The sequence below is a fragment of the Loxodonta africana genome, chromosome 3 (genome assembly GCF_030014295.1).
Source record: "Loxodonta africana isolate mLoxAfr1 chromosome 3, mLoxAfr1.hap2, whole genome shotgun sequence".
NCBI classification, from domain to species: Eukaryota; Metazoa; Chordata; class Mammalia; order Proboscidea; family Elephantidae; genus Loxodonta; species Loxodonta africana.
The window spans coordinates 24,353,026-24,371,989 of NC_087344.1; the positions used below are offsets into that span (position 1 = coordinate 24,353,026).

The 18,964-nt window shown below is 53.4% G+C and overlaps 1 protein-coding gene across 7 annotated transcripts in view; it reads left to right on the forward strand.

Moving 5' to 3' along the window:
- SMARCA4 (SWI/SNF related, matrix associated, actin dependent regulator of chromatin, subfamily a, member 4) overlaps positions 1–18,964 on the forward strand; it is a 100,864-nt gene that overhangs the window by 61,907 nt on the left and 19,993 nt on the right. For 5 of the 7 annotated variants that reach the window (XM_064280673.1, XM_064280676.1, XM_064280672.1 and 2 more), the window contains exons 19-29: positions 36–278; positions 2,351–2,464; positions 3,188–3,295; positions 4,486–4,572; positions 5,391–5,437; positions 6,419–6,585; positions 8,905–9,068; positions 12,047–12,274; positions 12,527–12,625; positions 12,878–12,955; positions 13,685–13,903. In XM_064280673.1, the coding sequence (XP_064136743.1) occupies positions 36–278; positions 2,351–2,464; positions 3,188–3,295; positions 4,486–4,572; positions 5,391–5,437; positions 6,419–6,585; positions 8,905–9,068; positions 12,047–12,274; positions 12,527–12,625; positions 12,878–12,955; positions 13,685–13,903 (1,554 nt within the window). The remainder of the gene's footprint in view (positions 1–35; positions 279–2,350; positions 2,465–3,187; positions 3,296–4,485; positions 4,573–5,390; positions 5,438–6,418; positions 6,586–8,904; positions 9,069–12,046; positions 12,275–12,526; positions 12,626–12,877; positions 12,956–13,684; positions 13,904–18,964) is intronic. The other 2 variants (XM_023552417.2, XM_023552418.2) reach the window with 1 other exon arrangement.

Consider the following 18,964-nt stretch of genomic DNA (forward strand, 5'->3'; position numbering starts at 1 on the left):
CCTCCTCCCTTGACGTGTCTGCTGTGGGCCTGCAGATCCGTTGGAAGTACATGATCGTCGACGAAGGCCACCGCATGAAGAATCACCACTGCAAGCTGACCCAGGTCCTCAACACGCACTACGTGGCCCCCCGCCGCCTGCTGCTAACGGGCACACCCCTGCAGAACAAGCTTCCTGAGCTCTGGGCGCTGCTCAACTTCCTGCTGCCCACCATCTTCAAGAGCTGTAGCACCTTCGAGCAGTGGTTCAACGCGCCCTTTGCCATGACCGGAGAGAAGGTGCCTGTGTGATGGCCGGCCACATGGTGGTGGGGGGTGGGAAGTGGCAGCCATGGTCATTTGCCCTGGGAATCCCTGTGGACCGTCAGTAGAGGAAGCTGTGCCCACGTTGACAGCTCTGGGCTCAGCTGGCTTCCCTTGGTCAGTAGGTGTTGAGTGCCCACCATACCCAGGCAAGGATACACTAGATGCCAAGGATACGGTGGCAAGAGTAGACAGATCCACAGCCCCTGGAGAAAGGGACCCCTGGACCCAGAGGCTGGAAGGGCTCCAGAGGGAAAGGGCAGGAGTCATGATGGTGGACGCCTGGAGACACGGGGGCTTCCCTGACCCGGTGCTCCAGGGACACTGAGGCGCAAGAGTGTAGGGAGCAGCTGGGGGTCGAGCAGCCTGTTAGCCCCCCAAGAGAGTCCAGGGCTCACCCTAAGGGCAGCGGGAAGCTTGGGAAGTTTACTGGAAGGAAGCAGCATGGCCAGATTTTCTTTTCTTTTTTTAATTAAAATACTTTATTGTGTTTTCAGTGAGAGTTTACACTGCAAATTAGATTCCGTGTAACAGTTTGTTCAGTGGCATTGGTCACATATTTTATGGTGTGTCAACTTTCTCATTATTTCCGTTCTGGTTATTCTGTTTCCAGTAATCCAATTTCCCTGCCCCCTTGCCTTCTCATCTTTGCTTTTGAGTAAATGTTGATCATTTACTCTCATATAGATGATTTTTTTTGAAGGAGCGTAGTATTTACGAATGATATTGTTTATTTTATGAAACAGTCTGTTGTTTAGCTAGAAGAGGATCTCATGGAAATTTTGGTTCAAGGTTTAAAGAGTATCTCAGGGCCATAGTCTCAGGGAATCCTCCAATCTCAACCAGTCCAGTAAGTGTGGACTTTTTAAGAATTTGAGTTCTGGTCCACATTTTGCTCCCATTCTATCAGAATCCACCTCTTATGTTCCTGGTCAGAACAGTATTGTTTTGTTTTGCTTTTAAAGAGCACTTTGGCCTATGTGTCTTGATGCCTGTATAGCTGTGGACGCCACCATCAGTCTGAAAACCAAATGGCCCAACGGCTGTCCGGGGCCAGGCTCAACACCTTGATGAAATGCCACACGTGGGCTCCAGGTGCTGAGCCTCATACCATGAGGGTTCAGGGGTGTTTTGTGTAGGAGGGTAATCAGCTAGATAGGGCCTGGTGACAGGGTGTAGCAGGTTACCAAGCAGCACCCACTGCTACACAGCAGCCGGGCTGCATGGGCTGCTGGGAACCAGCTCCCTGTCCACTAGTGCCCACATCGCAGGCCTCCTCAGGTCCAAGACAATGTCCTGGGTACAGAGAGGCCTCTGCCACATCATCCGCCAGGTCCCCACCTTCTAAGCCAACTTTTGCCAGAGTCTCGCCCTGTTTTTAGACTTCAGGACCCCAATCCCAAGAGGTGGGAGCAGATGCTACAGTCGTGTTTCTTTTATTGCTGAGCCAGGGCTCTACCAAGAGGTTACCAGAAGCCAGAGGAGAAAAGCTCAGGCACGATCTTCTTCTCTCATTTCTTTAAACTTTCTACGCAGACTAGCAGGCACCCTGGGAAATAGTATTTCTTTTACTCATTGCCCCCAGGCTGAAGTGAGAAACAGTCTAGGCATCCCTGGGGACAGAGCCCTCAGTGAGACTCATCTGGTTTAAACTAAACACTTGTGAAAAGGTCCCTACAGTGCTGTCTTAGTTTAGTGGATGCGGTGGCCAGTTCATAGACCTGCCGTTTCCTTTACTGTGGGAACGCAGACCAGCATGTGTGTATCTTTTTGGTAAGGCATATGGACGTGACACTCTGTCACCTTCAGTCCCATGTCCCAGCAGTTCCACTTGAGGGTCCCATGGCCTTGCAGTTTTTCAAAGGAAGAGGGTGCTCTCCCATGCCCCATAAAGCAGTCTAAGAATGCAGCACAGAGCACACAGTGGCACCCAGCTATCTTGTGCACCCTCCCCAGGCCTGGCGGGGCTGGCCCCCACCTCCCAGTGAGCCCCCGCCTCCCCTCCATTGAAAGTAACGTTTGTTTGCGTATCTGGTGGGGAATGGCAGGTGGACCTGAATGAGGAGGAGACCATTCTGATCATCCGTCGTCTCCACAAAGTGCTGCGGCCCTTCCTGCTCCGACGGCTCAAGAAGGAAGTTGAGGCCCAGTTGCCTGAAAAGGTAATGTGGGCATTTTGAGCAGAAGAGGCCCCAGTGCAGTGTTGTGCCAAGTGCCTTCCCTGGGTGGGTGCAGCCAGGTGACTCTCCGGTGGTCCAGGCCCTTGGTCTCACCTCGGCACTCTGGAGTTGATCCAGCTAATAAGTGGTGATTCACACCCAGCTGGTTTATAAAGTGAGGGCAGGTTTATTGGGTTAGAGGGCAAAGGACCACTTCCTGTCAGGTGGCCCCAAGTCTGAGTGGGTTCTGCCCGACTCTGTCAGGAGGGACTTGGAGACCCTGGGCTCAGTGTTAGTCCCACTTCCAACACGACAGCTTTGGGTTCTCGCAGCCTACTGCAGCCCAGCTCAGGGGCCCAGTCCCCACAGTGGCTGGCAGGCCCCTCTCCACTTATCTGGGCGGGGTCTGGGTTTCTGGCCACAGCTGCCCCTCTAGTCATCCTTTCCCTCTATTTCCTGACAAATCACAGAGAGGCCTTCAGAAGGTGGCCCAGCTGCCCTGTCTGACCCAGGAGCTCCCTCCATGTCTCTGCCCTGAGGAGCCTGTCACAGCCCATCTCTTCTTGTCCCTCGGTTGTGGGGGCTCCTTGCCATCCCCGTGCACCCCCATCAGGGCACACACCCCAGGGCCAGGATGCCTCACATAAGGCTGGTGCCCATGGCAGCCCCTTGGGGCTGGGCTGCAGGCGGCCTTGGCCCTGTGAGCAGTGTCCGTCCCCTCTGCAGGTGGAGTACGTCATCAAGTGCGACATGTCTGCGCTGCAGCGCGTGCTATACCGGCACATGCAGGCCAAGGGCGTGCTCCTGACGGACGGCTCCGAGAAGGACAAGAAGGTGGGCGTCCAGCAGGTTCTCTTGCCTTCTTGGCAGTTATTCTGGTCGAGGCATGATCTGGTTGTGACCCTGTGCACTCATTGCCATTGAGTTGATTCCAACTCATAGCGACCCTGTAGGACAGAGTGAAACTACCCCTTAGGGTTTTCAAGGCTGTAATCTTTACAAAAATACTGCTACAGAGCAGCTGGTGGTTTGAACATCCAACCCTTTGGTTAGCAGTCAAGTGCTTAACCACTGCACCACCAGGGCTCCTCGTTGTGACCCCAAGGACATTGCGATAGCCGTGATTGACAGCGTATCTGGGTCGGCAGGGCCGGTCGGTGTGGCTGATAACCCATTGGGAACATACTTGGTCTCCCAAGACCCTTCCACTGAGCTGCTGTCTCGTAGCCTCTTGCTTATAAAATGCCGGTTCTTCGGGTGGCAGTGTACGTGGGGCCTAGTGGCAGCTGCGCCAGGGTTAAAATGTTCTAATGAGCCCACCTTCCCAGCTGGGAACAAGCTGCCTCAACAGCTGTGGCCTCTGAGCCCCTTCACCCTGTTATTTAGTTTGGAGGGGTGTTTTCAGTAGAGAGGAGTCAGGGACAGTTGGGCTGCTGTCTTTTGGGACCACTGTGAGGGTTCCAGTCCCCTTCACCAGAACCGAAAGTGTTCTCCTCCTGGGAATCTGGGTCCCTGGATTCTGCCCGCACCCCCTCCTCTAGAAGTTTAGGCTGGGCCCTCTGTTACCTGAAGGATTACAGCCGCATGTTTCCTGGTTTACTTCCAGACCACAGCACCCACCCACCCCAGGCTTTCCTTCACCCTGTAGTCAGAGGACCTTCCTCAGTCCTCACGACTTCTTTGGCAGAAATCCTCCAGTAACTCCCTACGCTGCCTGGTACACAGCTGGTGTCGCTGCGATTGTGACCTGGCCTCAGCTCCTCTCCAGCCTTGTTTCTGTCTTGCTGCCCCCGCCCCCAGCCGCCCTTCAGACTCCAGGCGGACCCTACATCCCCAGGGCCCCAGGGCGTGCTCCAGGCCTCAGAGCCTCACACCAGCCATCTCCTCTCACCCGATGGCTCGGCCACAGCAGCTGCCCCTCCCTGGGGCTCCCCTGGGACCTTTCTCCACACCTGTCCCTGTGCCACCCCTACCGCACACCACGGGCAAGCCCTGATTGGGGACCCTCTCTTCTGCCTCCCCAGGGCAAAGGGGGCACTAAGACCCTGATGAACACCATCATGCAGCTGAGGAAGATCTGCAACCACCCCTACATGTTCCAGCACATCGAGGTGAGGCTCTGAGGCGCGTCGCAGGGCAGCAGCAGCAACAGCCGCCGGGAACTCCTTGACAGCCGTTCCGGCCAAGCGCCTCCTCTCCGTGCTCTGGGCAGCTCAGAGAGGCCTCTTTCCCGAGCTCCCAGGCTGAGCTAGGTTGCTTCTCCCTGGTTACCTTTTTTAAAATGATCTCTTAATATTTTGGATAGGTAATACCTATACATCTGTCTTTTTGGTGATGTTCTCCTTGCAAAGGCATATTGTAAAGAAGCCCAACAGTATAGGAAGAGAAAGAGGCAGTAGAACGAAAGCCCCTGGCAGGGACCCCAGCCTCAGAGACAACCACATCAGCCTACAGAGACTCAGTTTCCCCACGTGCTGGGGTTGTGCTGCATTTACTCCTTGGCGTGCTTGCTTTTTCCACTCAGTGACGTGGGGTGTCCTGAGCTGGTGCACCGAGAATAACCTGCTTTTCCGGGAAGTCTCAGGGCCACAAAAGGGGCTTCTTGCTCCTGAAAAGGACACAATCGTCCTTGCTTCTTGGCATAAGCTGGCAGGGTGTTGCACAGCCCCTGGTGCCCATCCCCAGGAGCCCCTGTGGTCCCACCCAGCTCCGAGGACTGCCATTCACATACTTGGGTGGTTGGGACTGCTACGTCGTGACTCCCCTCACTGGGGGGCACGAGAACAGAGCTGTGTTGGCGTGGAAACGCTGCGATCAGTGTCCGTGTCTGGCACGAGGGCTGTGTCCTTTCAGCAACAGGCATGGAGCAGTGTGGTACCGGGTGGCCCGATTCTGCCCCAGCACTGACCCATCTCTTGTTCCATTGCAGGAGTCCTTTTCTGAGCACTTGGGGTTTACCGGCGGCATCGTCCAAGGGTGAGACGTTTCCCACCTGGATGTTGGCGGGGGAGGGTCCACGTGGTGGTGCTTCTCACCTGCTTGGTTGGCTTTGTTGCTATTATTACGTTTGTCTGATTTTGTGGACGCTGCAGAAATGTAGAAAATGCAGAAGAACCCAAAGAAGAGAATAAAAATCGCCCAATGAAAGTCACCACCACTAACCTCAAGAGGCAGGATTCCAGGCCTCTCTGCTGCCTGTGGGCCCTGTGGCCCTGATAGCTTTCTCAGCCACACTGAGCCTAAATGTTGACCTAGAGATGCTCTGTGGACGGTGTACTAACTGCCTTGCCATGAGGTATTTCCTATGGCGTTATTTTATAAAGAGCCCAGACTTCTTTAAGCCCCTGGTGTTGAGGGGATGCTGTCTGTAGATTTTCACCCTTGCAAACAGCTTTGCTGAAAGCATTCTTCTCACTAAAGCCATCATATCTCCCTAGGGTATTAGATCATTTCCAAGTTCAGAGGTACAGAAAAAGCAAAGGTTCTTTAGAGGTGTGCTTTTTAACACTGATTGCATAATGGAGTCCCAGAGACCTGGGCTCAAGTCACCAGCTGGGCTGCTCAGTGGCCCTGCCTCAGTTTCCACATCTTGAACAGAGGTTGTTGGAGTGTGAGCCTTTGCCCCTGGAGGATCTGTAATGAGAAAGGGGACAGGCTCGGCCTTCCCAAGTAGCCCTGTTCACACCCGCTGTCCCGGCATAATTACTAACAGCACCTCCTTCATTTTCACAAGTACCCTGGGTTGAACAGTCATTACGTGGCCACCGTAGTGGTGTGCTATTGACTGAAGGTGGCCTGAGTTTCTTTTAGTTGCGTCAGAACGGCTTTGCGAAGCTTTGGGTGGGAATCTGCTCAGAAGGCCCGCTCAGTCCATCTGGAGACGAGGCTCCTCCTCTGCCTGCCCGGAAGGCACTGCTTTAACTTTAACGCTCTGTGTGCTCTCCCCTCACTCGCCAGGTTGGACCTGTACCGAGCCTCGGGTAAATTTGAGCTTCTCGATAGAATTCTTCCCAAACTCCGAGCAACCAACCATAAAGTGCTGCTGTTCTGTCAAATGACCTCCCTCATGACCATCATGGAAGATTATTTTGCGTATCGCGGCTTCAAATACCTCAGGCTCGATGGTGAGTGTGACTGAGCGGGAGCTTGGTAGAGGGGCCTTGTCCACTGGCGCCGGAGTGTCCTGCTGGTGAGCCTCCCTCTCGAGGCAGGGCGAGGCCCATGGACCCTGGTGCCACAGGAGAAGCGGACATGGCAGCATGCTGAGTGTCGCAGGCTCCCGGGGCTGGGAGGAAGGGAGGGTCCTGGAGGTATCATGGCTGGAACAGCAGCTCATGACCTGAGAGAGTGGCCAGGCTAGAACTGAAACCCAGATCATGTGGGCATAAGGAAGCCACTTCATATAATTGAAATCCTGAGATGGTGCCTGCTTCAAGCGCAGCTGGATCCAAGAGCACAGGTGATGTTGGAGGTGCTGTTGGCTCCACTTTATCTTGGCCCTGTTCTCAGGTATCCCGTCCACCTGCTCAGTGTCCCCAGCAAAGAGGCCACCAGTCTTTCCAGCTGAGGTCCCGGAACCGGCTGTCAGTAGGTGACTGTGAGTCACATGTCCGTTGCTGGGCCAGTCACAGCAGCCAGGTGGCTGGTCAGGCCTGGAGCTGGGGTTAGGTTTGGCTGTGCCTGCACTGTGGGCGTTGAGAGCCCTACGAGCAGGACAGGAAGCAGACGCTGCAGGGCAAGAGCAGCGCAGCCCCAGAGAGGCCCTCAGGTCCAGCCCCCATGCTCTGTGCTCCCTCGGGGGACGAGTCATTGTGTGTCCCCTTCTCCCCCAGCAGGCGGGGGCCCCAGGAAGGAAGGGGCTGTGTGTGAGATGCCGACTGCGTTTTAAAACTGAGCATCACAGGGGCATCATAACTCACCCAGAAGGGCTGGGGGAGGTCCCCCATCCTCTGTCTTTGGGAGGGAATGGACAGTGCTTCTAGAAAAGTGAGCTTGGGAACTGCTGGGTAAACAAGGGTAAGCCCGGCTGTGTTTTCCTACCCGATCTCAGAGCCTTTGTGTAGACTCTCGTGCAAGGTGCACCTTCACGAGGACGCCCAGCCCAGGGCCCACTCGTCCCTGTTTTTTCTGCCTCTTGTGGAACTGTGACTTCACAGACCACGTACCTATGGTTGCTGGCCTGATCCGTCTGTCTTTGCCAGCTCCACCCCCCACCCCGGACATGGCCTTCCTTTGGTCTGTTCTCACAACTCTGTCCAGTGCCACCTTGACAACACATGAACCTGGTCGTGTGTCCCTCCCCACAGGGCATCCCCACAATTTTGGGACTGAAAGCCCAGAGCCCACCAAGGCCACCTGGCCTGGCTCTCATCCCGCACCCCTGCCTCGGGCTCCAGCCACTCCAGCTGCCTCTCTCGTCCTCGAGGGGCCGGGCCTCCGTGTGTGCTGTTCTCTCTGTCTCTCACTGTTCCCTGCCCTGGAGGAGAGTTAGCACCTGAGGAGATGTGTTCCCGCCTACCTCAGCTGTCGTCTGTCTGCACGGCCTATCCTCATCTGCCACACAGATAGGAAGTCTGCTGAGAGGATGGACGGAGGGTGGGAGCTCAGTGAGACGTTGTGAGCGTGGGTGGATGAGGGTGAAGGCCGGCTCCTGGGCTCGCGGCAGAGCTGGCTGGGGAGGTGGACAGGTGGGGAGGGGTAGGCGATGACTGATCAGCTCTCAGGGCGAGTATAGGCGAGTGGCAGGAAGTGTTTAATTTTCATTTGATCACTAAAAATAACCCCTGAATTTGCCAAGGGTACCCTTGGTCTGAGCTGACAGCAGCCCAGATGCTCAGATACCCCTTTGACAAGAATCCCTGAGAGCCTCCCCACCCGCTTGCTGCCTGCTCAGGGTTTCTAGGGGAGAGATGTGTCCCCGTCTATAAAGCACCTGTGCACTTGCCTGTGGACAGCTCTCTGTGAGCCGAGGAATGCCCCCCCCCCACCGCCCCACAGCTTGTTCCCACAGCTATTTGGCCACCTGTTTGGGGAAGCGCTGTGTTCAGCAGCCTTAGCCGCTGTGTCTCCAGCTGGCCCTGTGGAACAGAGCTGGGCAGAATAAGGGAGGCGTTTCCAGGAGTCTGGTGGCAACAACAGCAGTAGTAGCGGCTGCAGTTTCCTGGGCGTGTGTTGTATGCCAGATGCCCTCTGGCCCCAGCGCCCTGCCTCATAGCCTCATAGTGTGACAGTGGTGTGGCCTGCCAGGGCCCAGTGTACCATAAGCCCGAATCACGTGCTAGCCACAGCACAGGACCACGTGCCAGCAAGTGTGAAGGCGTAGGCGCTGATTCTCACGGCAGCTGATGCACTGTCCCCGTTCTCCAGAGCAGGTTCTTTTCTGTGTCTCCTGGCTGCCACCCCTGAGGTCACCCTGCTGATACCTTTCTCCTTGTGCCGGTCAGGAACCACAAAAGCGGAGGACCGGGGCATGCTGCTGAAAACCTTCAATGAGCCCGGCTCCGAGTACTTCATCTTCTTGCTCAGCACCCGTGCCGGGGGGCTCGGGCTGAACCTCCAGTCGGCAGACACTGTGATCATTTTCGACAGTGACTGGAATCCCCACCAGGTAAAAGCAGGCTAGCGGCCTTGGGGAGGGGCCTCCTTGACGTTCTGCTCTACCCTGGAGCCAGTGAGAGCAGCTGGAGTCTCCAGTCAATCTTGGGGGAGAATCCTGGTGCACATTTATACCACTGTGCGAAGAAAGTGGAAAATGCCCCTAACCCAGCAGGTGCTGACAGCCACCATGTGTGTGGGGCAAGTCCTTCCAGACCTGGTCTGTGTGCACACACGAGGGTGGACAGTATGTGCCTTGTTTCCTGCCTGTTTGTGCTGCTTAGAAATAACACTCAGGCCTCCACGTCCGTCAGTATAGGGGTACAGTATTCTTAAACTCATTTGTGTGCCATTAATAGGTTTGTTGTTGTTACGTACCATGGAGTCAATTCCGACTCATAGGCACCCTATAGGGCAGAGTAGAACTTCCCCCATAGGGCTTCTAAGCCTGTAATCTTTACAGAAGCGGACGGCCAGGTCTTTTCTCCCGTGGAGCCACTGGAGGGTTTGAACCACCAGACTTTTGGTGTTAACAGCAGAGTGCTTAACCTTTGTGCCACCAGGGCTCCTCATTAATAGCTGTAACAGTTTTTAACTGAGCACGTAACATTTCATTATGTTTTGCTATAGAAAGAACATGGTCTTGCTTTTTTCATTCAGGTAACAGCATAGCTAAAGCAGGGGCCCCCCAAACCTGCTGTTTTCAGAACGTCTGCCTGCACATCCACACAGCAGTGCTGTTTCCCCGCCAGCACAGCATGGCCCACTGCTTGCTTTCTCTATGGGCCGTCTGTGCTGATCAGCTCTCCGTGCCAGTGTGCGTAAATCTACCCCAGTCATGGAGTCAGCTGCAAGCTGTCCCCTAACACAGATGTCCCAGACTTACTTAATCAGACCCCAGTCAACATACATCTGGGTCTTCAGCTTGGCAGCGTTTCCCACTGTGCCTCAGGGAGCCTTCGTGCACCTCCTTGGCACACTTGAATAAGGACCCCCAACCGGTCTCCTGACAAGTGTCCTTTTAAATCTTTTTTAAAATTTATTTATTGTGGTGAAAATATACACACCAAAACCTTTGCCAGCACGACGACTTTGACATTGACAATTCAGTGATATTGATTGCATTTTTCATTTCGTGCCACCATTCTCACGTTCCTTTCCCAGATCATTTCATCACCATTAACGTTAACTCAAACCAAAAAACCCGAATCCTGAGAGTGTTGACGTGTTGTGGGGTTGTTAACCAACGTTGTAAAACGATATGTGTATTGTCCAATGAGAAACCTTCATCTAAAGTACAATTAAAAACAAAAACAGTCAAATCCATTGCTGTCTATTCCGACTTATAATGACCGTATGGGACAGAGTAGAACTGCCCCATAGAATTTCCAAGGCAGTGATCTTTAGGGAAGCAGACTGCCACATCTGTCTCCTGCAGAGCCACTGGTGGGTTTGAACCCATGACCTTTCTGGTTAGCAGCTGAACATTTAACCTCTGCATCACTGGGGCTCCTTAACACCTCCCAAACATTCCCTGTTTTCCCCCCTCCCACCCCTGGTAACCGTTTATAATCTTTGGTTTCCATATTTCATGTGAGAGCGTACAGTATTTGTCCTTTGGAGACTGATTTCGCTCGGCATGTTTTCAAGGTTCATCCGTGTTGTGGCACATGTCAGGACTTCCTTTCTGTTTATGGCTGAGTAGTATTCCTGTGTATATACCGCATTGTGTTCACACACTCCTCTGCTGGTGGATGTTTCGGTTGCTTCCACTTTTCGGCTGTAGTGAATAGTGCTGTAGTGCACGCTGCTGGACAGCCTCTGCGTCCCTGCCTTCACTTCTTCTGAGTATATGCCTGGGATTGGGATTGCTGGGTTGTGTGGTAGTTCTGTGTTACACTTTGTGAAGCCTTTAACTCTTGCGGGGGGCCTCCTGGAGGCTGCCCCAGGTTCCACACTCCCTGCGGTGTCAGCCTGCCCTTCCCCACCGCCCAGCTGGCACCAGTGTCTGCTGGGGGAATGACTGGGGGACTGCTTAGTGTCTGGCAATCAGTCGGGGGGCTCATTCCCATCAGGTCCCCTCACTAGCAGTGGACAGGGCAGAGGCCCCTGTGGAGCCATCTCCTTGCTCTGCTCCTGGACTCGGGTGGGTGATGAGCCAGGGGGCTGTCCCCCACCCTTGGCTCACTGCCGGTAGGGGGCACGTCATCACATACCTGTCCTGCCAGGAAGCGTGCACTGGCAGAGTTTGAGCCTAGGGGTGGGCGCAGGCATTCCTGTACCCACCAGGGGTTGCCTTTGTCCCCCTTCTGGATGTGGATCTCGAGTTTAAGATCTTTGCTGGTGCTTAGCCTGTCCATGCAGCTTTTGGGCCCCTAGATGGGATGTCGTGGGTACCTCTTGGTCCTGTGCTGCGGGGGGTGGTAAAAATAGGCCTCGTAGCCATGGCCCCTGTGTTGAGAGCTCACTCTGCATGAGGCACTGGACTGAAGAGCTAAAGCCCAGGCCCTCATTTAATTAGCACAGTGGTCAAGAGAGTTGCCCATGTCACCAGAGTGAGTCCCAAGGCTCAGAGGCTGCATAGCAAGCGAGTGGCAGGGCCCATTACCAAACTTGGCATCCCCTCGATGCCACCTCACTTTAGCCAAGACCTGTAAACAGTACCCTCGTCTGTGATAAGGCCCTGTGCAGTGGTGACAAGCACTACTGTGAAAATGGCCCCCCGGGTCGCCCTGAAATGCTGCACTTTCTTCCCAAGTATCTGTCAAGTCTCAGTAAGATAGAGAGAGGCATCCCATGGACAAACAGAGGTGGGGGCTCCAGGTCCTGTCCTAAAATTACAGCCTAGTCCTTGAATGTCACTCAGCTTCTGGGTGGGGCGGGCACACGAGAACGAGAAGGCCCCTGCGTCTCTCAGCAGCGTTGAGGTCGACTTCCTCCTTAAAACTCTAAAGGCACTAACTTGGAACTGACGGCCGTGTCGTCCCCCAGGACCTGCAGGCGCAGGACCGAGCCCACCGCATCGGGCAGCAGAACGAGGTACGCGTGCTCCGCCTCTGCACAGTCAACAGTGTGGAGGAGAAGATTCTGGCCGCTGCCAAGTACAAGCTCAATGTCGATCAGAAGGTGATCCAGGCTGGCATGTTCGACCAGAAGTCCTCCAGCCACGAGCGGCGCGCCTTCCTGCAGGCCATCCTTGAGCACGAGGAGCAGGACGAGGTGAGGGCAGCCCCGGCCCCACCGCCCCCTCCCCAGCGTGAGTGGTGGACGCATGAGCGGCTTTCATTTTTGTTTTTTTACCTTTTTGCACTCTTATTTTTTTTGCATCCCTTTGGAGTAAAGGGAGTGTGGGCTGAAAGGAAAGAGGATGAGTACTTGCTTTTTCTTTGAAGTGGTTTTTTTTTTCTAAACTGCTGGTGAAAGATGCCGGATTGACAGCCCTGGAGACTGAAGTCCTCTATTTATCCACAGAGCAGACACTGCAGCACGGGCAGCGGCAGTGCCAGCTTCGCCCACACTGCCCCTCCGCCAGCGGGCGTCAACCCCGACTTGGAGGAGCCACCTCTAAAGGTGAGAGGGGTAGTTCAGTCTCCATGCCCATTCAATCCTCGGCTTCTCGGCTGAGACGGCCAGCAAGGGGCCTGGTCCCACGGAGCGTGCGTGTGCGTGTGCGTGTGTGCCTCTCGCTGCGAGTGGTCCCCTCCACCGCAGCCGGACTGGGACCGCAGACTCATTTCCCACGGACGCCGCCGCTCGCCTCCGAGCACGGCCGCCACCCGCCCCGGCTCTCCACAGTCAAATTAAACATTTGATGTCTTGTAGGAAGAAGACGAAGTCCCCGATGACGAAACCGTCAACCAAATGATTGCCCGGCACGAAGAGGAGTTTGACCTGTTCATGGTAAGTGTCGCTGGGGGCTGCAGGCCGCATCTCGCTGCACACCTTGACCTGTGCTCAGTGTCCCACTGTGGACGGGGCTTTGAGCCATCGTGTGCCCACCCTGCTCATGTCAAAAACAGTCTGCGGGCAGGGAGAGGACCTGAGCAGCTCTTGGCGTGGCCCCATTGTGCCTCCTAACTGAAACACCCTTCTTCCCGGACTTTCTAAAGCATGTTGTAGGTGGGGTGGGACCCACACACCCCCGTTTCATTTGTGTGACCCTCTCGCCGGCTGGTCCTGCCGACTGCCCATCCTCCCACATCTGTTTTTTGGCAGAACCTCAAGGGCTCCCTTTCAGAGGGAATTAACCCTGTCCAAGGCCAAGGGGCTGCAGAGAGCCTCAGTCACACACACCCTCTGCCCCTGAGCTGGATGCATATGACAGCATGAAATTGAGGTGGAGGGCTGCCACGCCTTGGCACTCTTCTCCGCTGGGTCGGCGGCCCCTTTTCTGTGCCCTTCACATCTTTCCCACTTGGCCTCTGAAGCAGAGCTCTGCCCTAGCCCAGGTCTGAACGCAGCTGCTCTCTAACTGGTGTAGCAGCATGGGCCCTGTGGGTGGAGAAATAGCCCCTCATGGGCCTTTGATGTCCCTCCACCAGGGCACACCCATGCTCCCATGCACACCCTGGCTCTCCCCTGTGCTAACGCCTCTCTCCCTCTGTCCTCGTCTGCCCCGCGTACACCCAGCGCATGGACCTCGACCGCAGGCGTGAGGAGGCCCGCAACCCAAAGCGGAAGCCACGCCTGATGGAGGAGGACGAGCTCCCCTCATGGATCATCAAGGACGACGCTGAGGTGGAGCGGCTGACCTGCGAGGAGGAGGAGGAGAAGATGTTCGGCCGTGGCTCCCGCCACCGCAAGGAGGTGGACTACAGCGACTCGCTGACTGAGAAGCAGTGGCTCAAGGTACATGCTGGAGAGGGCTGGAGCCTCCCCACCCGGCGGTGGCTGGCTCGGACCAGGGAGGGTGCCACAGCTGTGACTCACTCAGGGCCTTATTCCAAAGCGTGATCGGTTCTCATTAGTGGCAGCGAGCCTTCTGACGGGGGTCAGGGTTATTCCACTCCTTCTGACGCTAGGTCTGTACTCAGGAGTTGCTCACCCCGTCCCTCAGGCAGCTCAGAGCCTGCTGGTGGGTGCAGTTGGTCTTTCGAGTATGAGGGTTAGCCTTTTATGAGGTTAAAAAAAAATGTTGCAGGTCTCAACACATTGCTGTCGGTAGGAAAAGGACTGTGATAACTGATTGTTAGTTGAGTCTGCTTGTTAGGGGGTTGGGAGTACTGACTTAGTTATGGTCAGGCAGCCTGCTGGGAGAGAGGGCTTCTGCCCCACCTGGGGGAGAGAAGAAGGAGGAGCCCTTGCAGGAGGGCACGCGGGGCTGCCAGTTGTTGAGGTGCCATGGACACCTGTTTTTAGCAGGCACAGCAGTAGCAGCCGCCGCCTCAGACAGCTGAGGCAGAGCTGTGGACTCCTCAAGTGACCCGTCTGACTCGGCCTCCTTTCTTCCTCCCAACCCTGCCGAGAGTGCCCTGTTTCGGTCTTCGTTCCGGGGAAGCCTGTTTGGCCAGCAGATGCTTCTCATGGGCCTGTGCAGGTGTCCAGTGCTGCCATTAGCACTGGATGACAGGGACACACCAGACCCTTCCCCGCCTCGGGGCTATGCGTGCAGAGGGGAGGATTGAGAATCCCACCCTGAAGGAAGCAATGGGCTTGTGTGTGGTGATGGGAAATTTGCGATTGTGGGAGGTGGTTGCACAGCATGATGAATGCCGTTGATGTCACTGAATCACACACCTGAAAAACGTTGAATTGGCAACTGTGTTACATATATTTTTACAACAATGAAAAATAAAATAAATTTTACTATTTTAGTAAAAGTAAGAAAATTCAACCCTGATGTTGTTTCATACGTCCTGAAGCAACACATCCCAGGAGATGGGTGGTAGCTTTCAGCCACATCCAGGAATGAGCCAGCCCAGACCCACTGGGCGCACACCCAGGGGTTCCCCTCAGTTAGCTGCAGGCTCCTAGGCCTGCGTGACCGGGAGGCCCAGGTTCCCTCCGGGAAACTCAGAACACTCGACTTGTAAACTCACCCCACCGAGCTGTACACAGAAAGCACGACAGGGACGGAACCAGACAGAACTCAGGGTGGGCCACCCTATTCCCCAACCCCTAGCCCCTTTCGAGCCACACACTCTGGGGACAAGAAGAGGAGCTCTGGGAGGAGAGGGAACGTAGCCCTATCACAGCCCATGTGTGCCAGGGCACAGCCCCTGGTGCCTGTTAACACGGAGCAGCCTGTGTGCAGACGCTGTGCGCACGTTTCCTTTTTTTAACAGCCCTATTGAGATGTAATTTACATAGCATACTATTCACCTTTTTAAACTGTACAACTCAGTGATTTTTAGCATATTCATGGAATTGTGCAGCCATCGCCACAATCAATTTTAGAACATTTTCACCACCCCTAAAAGGAGCCCACATTTCCTTAGTCCTCCCTCCCCGCAGCCCTAGACATCTGTTGTTGTTGCTGTTGTTGTGTAGAGTCAAGTTGGTTCCAACTCTTAGCAACCCCATGCGACAGAGCAGAACTGCCCCTAGGGATCCTTTCCTAGGCTGAAATCTTTACAGAAGCAGATCACCAGGTCTTTTCTCACTCGGAGCTCCTGGGTAGGACCAAGCTGCCAACCTTTCTTTTAACACCCAAGTGCTTCTGTCTCTATACAGTTTTGCCTATTCTGGACATCCATATAGATGGAATACAACACGTGGTCCTTTATGACTGGCTTCCTCACTCAACAATGTTTTCAATGTTTGTTCGTGTTGTGGTGTGTGTCAGTACTTTGTTCCTTTTTATTGCCAAATGGTAGTCCCTTTTATGGAGAGACCACATTTCATTTTTCCGTTTATCAGTTGATGGATGTTTGAGTCATTTCTACTTTTTGGCTAATGTGAGTAATACTGCTCTCAACATTTGTGTACAAGTTTCTCTGTGGACTAATGTTTTCATTTCTCTTGGGTAGATACCTAGTTGTGGAATTGCTTGGTCAGATGTTAACTCTCCTTTTGAGGAACTACCAGACTGTTTTCCAGAGTGGCTGCACCATTTTACATTCCCACCAACAATTTCCAATTTCTCCACATTCTTGTCGACACTTCTTATCGTCTGTCTTTTTTATTATAGCCATCCTAGTGGGTGTGAATAGGAGCCCTCGTGGCACAGTGGTTAAGCCCTTGGCTGCTAATAACCAGAAGGTCAGTGGTTCATACCCACCAGCCGCTCCGTGGGAGAAAGATGTGGCAGTCTGCTTCTGTAAACCTTACAGCCTTGGAAACCCTAAGGGGCAGTTCCACTCTGTCCTGTAGGGTGCTATGAGTCGGAATCAACTTGACAGCAATGGATTTAGTGAGTGTAGAGTGGTATCTCGTTGTGCTTTTGATTTGCATTTCCCTAATAAGTACTGAGAGCCTTGGTAGCGTAGTGGTTAAGAGAGCTCACCTGCTAAACAAAAGATCGGCAGTTGGAATCTACCAGCCGCGCCTTGGGAAACCCAGGGGGGGCAGTTCTACTCTGTCCTACAGGGTTGTTATGAATCGGAGTCAGCTCGATGGCATTGGGTTTTTTTTTAAATAACTAGTGATGTTGAACCTCTTTCCATGTGCTTATTGGCCATTTGTATGTCTTTTTTAGAGAAACCTCTATTCAGATCCTTTGTCTGTTTTTTAATGGCTTGTCTTTTTATTATTGAGTTGTAAGAGCTCCTTGTAAGTCCCTTATCAAGTGCATGATTTGCACATATTTATAAATATTTTCTCCTTTTCTGTGGATGGCGTCCTTTGAAGCACAAATGTTTTTCGATTTAATGAAGTTCGGTTTTCTAGTTTTCCTTCGTTGCTTGAGCTTTCTGTGTCATATCTAAGAATTCATTGCCAAATCCAAGGTCACAAAGATTCACCCCGTGTTTTCTTCTAAGAATTTTATAATTTTAGCTCTTATATTTAATTCTGTGATCCATTTTGAGTTAATTTTTAATATGGTATGAGGTATGAGTCCCACTTCATTCTTCCACATGTGAAAATCCAGTTGTCTCAGCGCCATTTGTTTGTTGAAAAGACAGTGCTTTCCCCATTGAGCACATGTCTTTTTGTATGTTATGCTTGGTGACATTTACATTAAAAAAAAAAAACACCTACACAGTTGCCTAAAACAGACACTCAACTACACTCCTGGTGGTCATGTCACCCGTACTAGGTTTGACAGTCTCTTTTGTGCCATGTGCACCAAATCCTTCCACTTGTTCCAGGCCATTGCCCTTTTGGGCTACCAGAACTTCCAGGTCCCCTATACTGGTTGCCTGGAGCTGCTGTAACAATTTACTACAGACTCAGTGGCTTCAAACAACAGAAATGGATTCTCTCACAGTTCTGGAAGCCAGGACTCCAAAATCAAGGTGTTGGCAGGTCCGTGCTCCCTCCAGAGGCTCTAGGGGAGAAGCCTTTCTAGCACCTCCCAGCTCCTGGTGGCCCCATAACTTCAGTCTGTGTCTCTGTCTTCTCATGGCCATCTCCTCTGTGTCTCCATGGGTCCTTCTCTGTGTCTTACCGGGACATTCTCGTTGGATTTAGGCCCCACCCTAATGCAGCATGCTCTCGTCTCCGTCCTTAACTAATTACTTTTGCAAAGGCTCTCTTTTCAGATAAGAACACATTCTGAGGTTCAGGTGGACGTGAATTTGGGGAGTCACTATTCAACCCACTGCACCCCTCGTGTCCGCAGGGTTTGCCATTCCCCCACGCTGGCCTTCTCTCCGTCCCTCCTGCCTGCCTTACTCCCTCCGTGATCTCAGCTCAAGTGTCACCCTCCCTGGACACTCTTCCCGACCAGGACACATCTCCTTCCACATGCTTAGAGCACCACCTGTGTCCCTTTCTGGCACGTGACACATCATCACCATGTTTGTGCAGTGCTCCTCTGATTATGGTTCCCATGGCCCCTGAGAGGGGAGGAGGCTTAGTCTGGCTCTGCCTTGCTTTCTCCTTGGCTTAACTCAGTGCCAGTCTCACACTCAGCCCAGAATTGGAGGCTAGCAGCCGTGTATCCCTCTGGGCCCAGGCCCCACCCCCTCTTCTAAGGCCAGGCTCCCTGAGAAAGGATTCCCTCCTAGACCCTCCAGAGGGACCATGGATCTGGTGATACCCTGATTTCAGAGTCCTGGCTTCTAGAACTGTGAGACAATCAATTTCTGTCTTTTGAAGCCACCCCGTCTGTGGTAATTAGTTACAGCAGCCCGGGAAACCAGTACGGGGTACCTGGACATCCTGGTAGCCCAGAAGGGCAGCAGCCAGGAACAATCAAAAGGACCTGGTGCACATGGCGCTGGAGAGGATTAAAACGTGCAACTTAGTTATTATCGTTGAAAATTAATAAATCAGGTTTTTTTTTTTTTACTTCTTGTTGTTAATGGTCATGTCCCTGGACTCAGAAGTTTCACTTCTAGGAATCTATCTTAAAGCAAGTCAGATGTTACTCATGACGTTGCTTAGAGTAGCAGGGGCAAAAATGGAGACAACCTAAATGCCTGAGAACAGGGGAAGTTAAATTAGGGCACATCAGGCAATGACATAGTAAACACTCATTAAAATTCTGTTGTGAACAAGCGACAGGGAAAAGATCTGTGATATAGTAAGCCAGAAAACTGCGTTACAGTGCAGTACGTGGGCGTCAGCTCCAGTTTGGGCTAAAATTGTACACATGTGCATTAAAAAGATGGGGCAGGCCTAGAGCAGAAGTGTTGGCATTTCATGTCTGGGTGGTAAGGCTGCAGGATCACAGTTCTCTGTCGCTGTATGGTGACAACTGGTACAACTTTCTCCTCGAAGGACAGGCTTGGGTGGGGTGCCCACTGGGGAGGCATAGCTGAGGCATCTGCGCGCCAGTGCCCTTGCTTTGCCTGCCTGCCCGAC